Genomic DNA, 9,077 nt, shown 5'->3' on the forward strand with positions numbered 1-9,077 from the left:
AATAATTAACAAATACAGTAGAGTTGCAGGGTACAAAATGAACATCCAAAAATCAGCTGCAGGGGCAGCCTAAGGCTGTGGCATCTGGGGACAGCCGTGGAGGAGTGGAAAGAACTTGAGGTTCAAGACAGACATGGCTCTGAGTTGTTGCTCCAGGTATGTCCTTATTTGCTCATGACCTAGGGCTGCTTACCTAACCTCTTTGTGTTCCCATATCCTCTTCTGGAAACGCTGGGCCATGACGAATCAACCTCCAGAGCGTGCTGTGAGGATTAAAAAATAATTGATTCAATATTTATTAGAAACCTTCAAAGTGCCAGGCCCTTGTCTAGATGTGAAATAACAATGGACCAAACACTGTCCTCATAGATCGTACATCCCAGTTGGGAGATAAAGACACTAGACAACCAGAACGACTGTCAGGTAATGTCAGTGCACTGACAATAAGTTGAAGTCAGGCAAAGAGATGGAAAACGAGTAGTGCAGAGCATGACAGATTGTGCTTATAAGGTGAACAACAAGCTGTTGTAGCTCATCCTTCCTACCATTATAAAGGGCCGCAAAATATAGAGGGACATAGTAGTTTTGGTGGTAACACACACCTCATTGTTGTGTGATATGATGAGCCATTTGTAAAGTAACCTGAAAACCTGCTAGTTTCCAGTGGGGCCTAGAACTAGAGAAAGTCCTCTGATCCTGCACCTATTGCCTCAAGGGGATTTCCCTATGAACATTTGACTCAACAACAAAGACAAACACCTTCAGGCCTGGTTGGCTGTTGTTTCCTCACAAGAGGCAGGCCACACCTGCAGTATTGGTTCTGTATGGCTGCATAGAAAATTATCACAAGTCGAGCAGCTTAGAACAACACAGGCTGATTGTCTCACAGCTCTGCACGTCAAAAGACTGGGAAGACTCATGTGGTGTCTGCTGAGTGACTCACAAAGCCAAGACAAAGCGTCAGCCAGGCCAATGCTTCCCTAGAAGCTCTGGAATAATCCGCTTCAAGCTCGCTCAGGTTGTTGGCAGATCAAACTCCTTAAAGTTGGAGAATGAGATCCCCATTTCCTTGCAGCTGTCAGACAGGGGCCGCTGTAATCTCCTGCAGCCAGCCCCACCCCTTCTCAGGAGCACTGCCTTCTCCTCAAAGCTGTCATTCCGTGTCGCGTGCTTCTTGTGCTTTGACCCTCTCTGACCCGCTCCTCCGTTCCTTGGTGGGAAAAGCTTTTAAAGGACTCCTCTGAGCGGGGCAGGCTCACCCATGTTATCTCCATGTCTCAGGATCCACTGACTTGGGGCTTCATTACGTCCGCAGAATCCCGCGGCAGCAGGACTCCTAGTGGTGTTCCATGGAGCATGAGAGCTGGGGATCTGGGAGGGCAGAATTAGATGTCTTAGTCTGGTCAGACTGCTATAACAAAGTGTCATGGACCAGGCGCATTGAAGAGGAGCAATTCATTTCTCACGGTTCTGGAGGCTGGGAAGTCCAAGATCAAGGTGCTGGCAGGTTGGTTCTGGTGAGGGCCCTCCTCCTGGCTTCCAGACAGCCACTATTATGGTCTCAATATTTGTGTCCCCCATCCTACATTCATAGATGATATCCTAAACCCCAATGTGGTGGTGCTTTGAGGTGCAGCTCTGCCTTTTCGGGCTCAGGGGCTGGGAGGGACTGTCCTTGGCAGGCACCTGGAGTTGAGCAGGAGGAACAGAGGATGGAGGGGTGGCTACTCCTCCCTACAACAGTCTGATGGTACTTTGCGGTTGGGCCTTTGCTAGAGCCCTCATGAATGGATGAACACCCATATAAAAGAGCCTCCAGAGAATTCCTCCACCACTTCGGCCACGTGGGGACACAGTGAGAACACACCTGTCTGTGAACCAAGAAGTGAGTTCTCACCCACACCGAATCTCCTAGCATCTTGGCCTTGGACTTCCCAGCCTCCCGAAGCATGAGAAATGAATTTCTGTTGTTTTTAAGTCACTCAGTCTCTGGAGTTTTGTTATAACTGCCCTAATGGACAAAAACAGCTGCCTTCTCTCTGTGTCTTCACATGGAGGACAGAGGGAGCAAGCTCTCTAGTCTCCTCCTATAAAGGCGTTGATCCCTTCCTGAGGGCCACACCCTCTTGAACTCATCTACACGTAATCACCTCCCAAAGGCCCCATTTCCAGAGACCATCACATTGGGGGTTAGGGTTTCAAGATATGTATGGGGGCAGGGTGGTGCACAAACATTCAGTCCATACACTTGCCTACCACACAAGCCAAAAGTGCACAGCTGTGGCACTACTGTCCCACTCGGGAACAGCCCTGAAGGACAGTGAAGGGAAATCCTCCCAGAGGGAAGAACCTTGAGCAGTGCCCCTGGTTGTCCATTCTGCCTGGAGGGGAGATGGCCAGAGGTACGAGTGCATACCCATGCATCGGCAGTGTCTGTCTCATTGGCTGCAAGGTCAGGGACTTTGAGGGTAGACAGTTGAAAATTAGTGACAAGGAGGTCTGGGGAAGAGGTATGTGACAAATCTGTCCCAATAGACATACAATGTGAAGATATTCGTGTCTTATGAGAGTTCTCAGCAGAGAATGACCCCAGCAGAGCAGTATGGTAGTAATCTAACGAATAAAGTATGCATTGTGTAGATGTCAACCCACCTCTTTCTCTGGCATTTGTATCATACCCAATGGGCTCAAGGACAAAGTGGCCAAGGTGGCAGGGCTGGAGATTATGGGAGAAGTACTGACTTGTAGGAAGGAGAATTTGCTGTAGATCTGCATCCAACACGGTTTGATTTGCTCCCATAGTCAGGACGCACAGGTCTTGAGATCAAGGCGTGGAAACAGAAGTGCCTCTCTCACGACTTACCCCTAGAGGTGCACTGCCCAATGTGCTTGCCATCGCCATCGCTGCAGGCCTTGCTGAACCAGAGGCCTTCGTTCCAAAGGGATAGATGCTGTCACCAAAGAACACACAGTGATTCCATCGAAAGGGAATGGAAACTGCCAGCTGGCCATTTTGGGCTCTTCATCCCTTCAATCGAGAGGCACAGAAGGGGGTCCCATGCTGGCTGGGGGGAGGGAACCTGATAATCAGAGGGAATTTGGGCCCCTGTTACACGGGGAGCTAAGGAGAAGCGTGTCCGATACATCTATTGAGCTTCTTACTACTCTCATGTTTTGTGATTAAAGTTAGTGGGAAATGACAACAACCAATTTAAGGCAGGACATCTAATGGCCCAGACCCTTCAGCAATTAAGGTCTGAGTCATCCTGAAAGGCGAAGAACCATGACCAGCTGAGGTGCTGTCTCAGGGAAAAGGAATAAGAAATGGGTAGTGGAAGAAAGCAGCCATACAGCCCAGCTCCACCCAGGGACCTGCTGCAGGAACCAGGGCTGTCATATCCTTTAGCTTCATGAGTTAAGAACATCCCTCTCTTCAGGGAGGAAAACAAACCAACCAGGAAACAAACACACAACAAATTAGACTGTCTCGGGAAATTCTTATTTACCAGCTTTTACTGACAGAGAATGACAAAATGGCAAGGGTCTACTGCCTTTTTTCAGCCTGCAGAAGGCAATTCTCTTGACTGCAGCTTTCAAGCAGGCTTCGCAAGATCTGATTCCACCACACAGCATAGAAAATGTGTCCTTGCTTCTCTTTGGTCTCTGCAAGGACACAGTTATCTGTTTTCCTTGTGATTAACTTTGTTGAGAAGGTGGGATTGTTTCCAGTACCTTCTCAAGTTGCTGAATTAAGACTACTCTCTTAAACCTGAAAATAAAGAGACGTTTAATTAACCAGAAGATATTGAAAGCATCGATGATGTGGACGGAGTGGTGGTGGCTACAAAAATAGAGCCTACAATCTACATGGGAACAGAAAATGCATCCTCATGGAGAGATAGGGTCTAGCAAAATACCAGGAGTGTCAATGAGGCCCATGCACAGCCCAGACTGTGGGGAGCCAGGAAAGTTCCATGGGCTTGCGAGAACGAGCTAGACTCCAGAATATCCACGTAAATGCCGACGGAAATTGCATGAACCAGGAGGGAGGGCCAGAGTTTGGGAAACACAAGGCAGGGCCTGCTCCCACCCCGGTCAGCACTGGGCACAGCTGCTGGAAAAGATGGGAGAGCTCTTCTTGACACCCACCTCGCGGCCTCCTGGATGGTAAAGTCAACAAACTGCTTCTTGACTGCAGGAGGGCCTTGGACTCCTTCAAGCAAAGTGAAAATTCTTTCATACTCTGACGAGAAGGAAAAGAAGTCAGTATGTCTACACGTAGGAAGATGCTGTAGATCTCAATCTGAAAGCATCTACTGCCTCAGTCCTCATCTTCGTGGGCTAGGATGTTACATACTGAGGTGTTTTAAACCCTCAATTCACAACACCTGCACAGACCTACTAATAAACTACGGCCAACACTAACCAAGCAAAGCAAAAACTGTTCAGAGGTGTATTAGGAATTTTCAGACAACACTAAAGACAAACCGTCCTAAAGCATTAAAAAGAACCCAATTCGACCAAAGGAGAAGTTGAAGAGGTGGGTTGAATCTATTCTAAAACCTAGAGAGAGAGAAAGTACCTATGGCTTTCACAGACTTACTTCGTCCAAACTTCCGAACTTCCTTCCTTAATTCATACTTTATATTATAATTAATTTTCTGTGCCATAGCAGGACTTATTTGCGACGTATTTGGCACAGTTCCCTCTGAAGACGTGGCTGTGACTTTTCGGTCACCTCCAGAGGTGCTGCAGGTTTTGCTTCCTCCTGCAAGGGCATCACTACCAGGCTTGTGAGCCAGGCCATCTTTCCTGAGCCCAGCGACATCATCAGAGAGAGAATCCCATCGGTTGGGTGGAACCCCATCTCCCGCCATATTCATCTGCTCTGGTGCAGCAGAGTTCGACATGAAGCCATCTGGTGGGGTTTGAGTCCATTTCGTCTTCTTGGCATGGACTTTGTGAGTGACAATAGCATCTGGGAATCAAATTAAGAGATTGAGCTGTGAGGTAGTTGCATGCTACCCTGCCCACAGGGCCATTGCTGTGCTCCACAGTTTTGAGGATATTATTTATCTCATAAAGCTGGAGGGGCTACCACCTGGACATATCAGATGCTGCAAACAGGGCTTGGGAAAGCTCACACAATAAACCACTCTCTCTCTCCTGGCCCTGTGATATATAGAGACACCTAGTTGGACAGTATAATTAACTAAGCAACCTTCACAGAGCCCTGGCACTCAGGATTTAATGTCTCCTTGGTGCCCTTTACAAGTTGACAAGGTGAAAGTCTCGATGTCAAGAGGTCTAATAGTCGCTCAGCATCGACCAAAATCTCTGGCAGTATATGACCCTCCTCGTCACTCTTTGCTGTCTCAGAAAAGTAAATTTTATTTACTCAAAGCCTGACACCTCTATTTCACTTCCTCATCTCTGTGCCAGGCACAGTGCCAGGAGCTGGGGGATGGGCTCGGAACAAGACAGACAGAAACGATCCCTAGTCTTTGGCGACTCACATTCGCATGGGGATGTCAGAGAGGAAGTGCCCAAGGAGCAAGCAAGATCATTACAGTCTGAATCCGTGTTAGGGAAGAAGTAAGCGGGGATGTGACAGACAGCAGGAGAGGGAGCCTCTATGGACCGCGTGGTCCAGCAGGGCCTTCCGGGGAGGTGTCCTTTGGGCGGAGCCTGGAGGAGGAGACAGAGCCGGCCTGGGCACAGGCAGAGGAAGAGTTCCAGGCTGTGGAATGAGTGCAGGGCCCGCAGGAGAGGACGAGCCAGGACCACAGAGCAAAGGACAGAGGCAAAGAGAGCAAGGAGGAGACCCACAGGACATGAGTTAGGAGAGGATGGAAGGGCCAGGTCGTGCAGAGCTTACAGACCGCAGTGGGGAGTCCAGATTCTGTTCTGAGAATAGGAAAGTGGATGACGGGTTTTCAGGATGGACATGGCGTGATCTGATTTCTATGGCGACACTATCACTCGCTGCAGGGCAAAAAATGGTTTAGAGGAGGTGATGATGGGAAGCAGGGAAATCAGGTAAGAAGCTATTGGAGTAGCTTGGTGACAGATGATGGCAGCCTCGACTGGAGAGAGAGAGAGAAACGGTGGGGTGCAGGATTGATATTGGGCAACAAATTACTAAGGGGTTGGAAGTCAGAGAATAATCAAAGAATAATAAGAGGCATCAAGAGTGAATCTAGGCATGTTGGCCTGAACTACTGGGTGGATAATAGTCCCAGCTGTGTGCAGGTGTTTGGCAACTGCTCACAAGTGTGGAGTGTGGCCAATGTTTCCTGATTGTGGTTCGGTGACCTCATGTTGCCAGCTGCAACTAGGCCATGGTGGGACTAGTTACACTGTGGATATGTGCAAACTCTAAATACTGGGGTTTCTTGACGCTCCCAGGCCCCGATGCCCACAGGCAGCAGGTTCTTACACCTTTGGGGATGCTGTTAGCTGAGACAGAGAAGGCTGAAAGTCGAGGCTTTTTGAAGAGGGGGGATGTTCAGAAGATCAAACCCGTAGAACCAGTTGTATTTTAGACATGAGTAGACACCCATTGGAGACACACACACAGTTGTATTTCAGTCTGAAGGTCCAGAGCAAGGTGTGGTCTAGAGGTGTAAAGGTGAGCGTTCTCGTGGTGTGAATCACATTTAAAGGTCTGAGACTGGGTGGGATCACCTAGGGAGACAGTGGATTGAAGAGATAAGGCCCAATATCCAGCTTTGGGTCCCTGCAATATTCAGAGGTGGGAAAGGAGAGGAAAAAAGAGAAAATGGAGACGCAAACAGAGTCCCTAGGAAGGGGGTAAGGAGTCCAGGAGAATGTGGTGTTCAGGAAGGCCAGCAGACTTCCCTGGAGGAGGGAGTGAGCAAGCATATCTCATGCCACTGAGAAATTAATGGGAAAGTGCAGCAGACACTGGTGACCCTGATGCTAACAGCTTCTTTGGCCTATCGTGTGAGGAAGCCACGCGGCACAAGGTGAGAACTCGAACAGGAGGTGATGATGAGCAGCGAGCCAGTGCGCACCTGTCCTCTTGTGGAGCCCATCAGCTCCTTTTGCCTCAGGAACCTGCTTTATTCTGACTCTTACAAGAACTCCAAATGGTTGGAGCTAACTAGAGCCTTGTCCCTCCACTTGCAAACATGCTCCTATCTGTCTACCCTCAAGGCCATGACAGCAAACTTCCCTTGACAGGGCTGAGCCCTAGAGATGGGGTCCCCCCCTTCCTGTTTGCTTAACCATGGTGACATACTCTGCATTTCCTCAGATGACGAACGGCTCTTGGGTTCTCTAGGACGTTTCTTTCTTTTCTGCTGCCCTGCTGCAAACTGCTCTGCTTCGTCATTCCTCCTTTGCTGAAAAACATCAGTGAATGCATTCCATTCAAGACAAAATCTAATCATCGGAAAAAGCAGTCTTCACATGCACACACAGCCATGCATTTAGGCCATCAGTATAAGATTTAATCATGGGCCACAGATTTCCCATCAACCAGCACACCCTCTGTTCTCAGAAAATGCAGTCCAGTTTTAATCTGGTCTAAGTGAAATAAGGAGGAGGTAGAAAACAAGGTGTGGTCCGAATCCGCACACGGTAAAACCGTGATTACTAACAACGCTGGGGAATGAGTGGCTCTCCTCAACCAAAGCGATAAACATGTGGTCCTCTCTTTAGACAAGTAGACACCATTTTGCTTCAGCCCTCGCTGGGGGAGAACAAAAAGAAAACGCCTCTTTGGTCCTTTTGTGCTTTAAGTATGAACAAATACTGATTAACACTTTATTCAATGACACGTGTAGATGGTGAAAGGCAGGATAGATTGCAAATGTAAATCTCCCCACCTCTGACCTTATGGAAGTTCTAATAATGTCATCCTTGGGGCCAGGTGGGTGTAGGGAGTGCTTTTCAGGGTTGGTGGTAGACAAAACTTGAAATCAAGGGTATAATAGGTTAGCTAAGAGCTGTTACCACCCAAGGATAACCCAAGAATGTGCCCGTACATGATCTGAATACAGTGGTGATAAAAGTATTTTCCCAAAGCGTGTGCATTTCCCAGAAAATGGGAGCCCAGAATGGGTGAAGACATTTTCATTAGGCACTGACTCTCCCCAGGTACTGTGCTAAATGCTTTACATGTGCTAATTCGATCCTCCACCAAGCCCTATGAGTTAGCGTCATGATCTCCATTGTTAAAAATGAGGAAACCAAGGCACAGAAAATTAAGAAAAACTCCAATTACTTGAGGAGTTTTGGGGTCAGGTGGAATAACTTTGTCTGAGTTTGCTGCAGAAGAGATTACTGCATGTTCTGTGCCTTCATACCAATGATCTCCTCCGCGAGTTCAGGTCGAATCCCCTTTGTCTTCATGCTTCAATGGTCGAGTCAGCATGTCTCCCTCACACACACAACACACATCTCACATTAAGATGTCCGTTAGACAATCCAATTATGGCAACATCACCTAGCGCTTCATGCTGCAAGAGGAACACTAAGTCATTGTGTAGATGGAGAGCGTGTGACTGGAATAATGGAAACAGAGGAAGTAGACTGTAATCTCGATAGCAAGGAGTTACTGTGGGGGGTGGGAAAGAATACAGACTCTGGAGCCAGAAAGATGTGGGTCAAATCCTGGCTCCTGTCAGGTGTGTCCCTCAGGGCAAAGCATTGGGCCACTGTCAGCCTTGATTTCTGCTTAAGAAAGGGCAGGGAGTAATACTCATCTGCAGAACAGTTGTGAGCATTAAATGTGATCATTTAAGTCACCAGCTCCGAGTGCAATAAACGGCAACTATTATTTCTGTTCCACCAACACTCCTGGATCAGAAGCCTCCTACTTTCTGTTCACATAAGAATCTCTGTGTTGGGGCTGGCCCCGTGGCTGAGTGGTTAAGTTCGCGTGCTCCGCTGCAAGCGGGCCAGTGTTTCGTTGGTTCGAATCCTGGGCGTGAACATGGCACTGTTCATCAAACCACGCTGAGGCAGCGTCCCACATACCACACCTAGAAGGACCCACAACGAAGAATATACAACTATGTACCGGGGGGCTTTGGGGAGAAAAAGAGGAA

At 48.3% G+C, this 9,077-nt stretch overlaps 1 protein-coding gene across 2 annotated transcripts; it reads right to left on the minus strand.

Moving 5' to 3' along the window:
• Nucleotides 1–3,309: 3,309 nt before the first annotated feature.
• Nucleotides 3,310–8,831, minus strand: LOC123282715 (integrator complex subunit 6-like). Of its 2 annotated transcripts, XM_044764227.2 has the most exons (4): nt 7,265–8,831; nt 4,604–4,978; nt 4,150–4,243; nt 3,312–3,769 (listed from the first exon to the last, which is right to left on the minus strand). In XM_044764227.2, the coding sequence occupies exons 1-4, from the start codon at nt 7,413–7,415 to the stop codon at nt 3,697–3,699; spliced, it is 693 nt and encodes a 230-aa protein (XP_044620162.2). In that variant the 5' UTR covers nt 7,416–8,831; the 3' UTR covers nt 3,312–3,696. The 2 variants fall into 2 exon arrangements, with proteins under 2 accessions (XP_070359109.1, XP_044620162.2); XM_070503008.1 differs by having other exon boundaries at nt 3,310–4,243.
• Between the last annotated feature and the right edge of the window lie 246 nt (nt 8,832–9,077).

Source organism: Equus asinus, chromosome X (genome assembly GCF_041296235.1).
Source record: "Equus asinus isolate D_3611 breed Donkey chromosome X, EquAss-T2T_v2, whole genome shotgun sequence".
In the NCBI taxonomy this organism is placed as follows: Eukaryota; Metazoa; Chordata; class Mammalia; order Perissodactyla; family Equidae; genus Equus; species Equus asinus.

What these genes read in the sequence shown, in the direction of transcription:
- LOC123282715 (XM_070503008.1), bottom strand. Translation starts at nt 7,415, where the DNA reads ATGATTAGATTTTGTCTTGAATGGAATGCATTCACTGATGTTTTTCAG. An exon ending in GTCATCTGAGGAAATGCAGA is followed by an intron (nt 4,979 to 7,264) that starts GTATGTCACCAT and finishes TTTGATTCCCAG; the next exon opens with ATGCTATTGTCACTCACAAA. An exon ending in AGTTCGGAAGTTTGGACGAA is followed by an intron (nt 4,244 to 4,603) that starts GTAAGTCTGTGA and finishes CCTTCTCGTCAG; the next exon opens with AGTATGAAAGAATTTTCACT.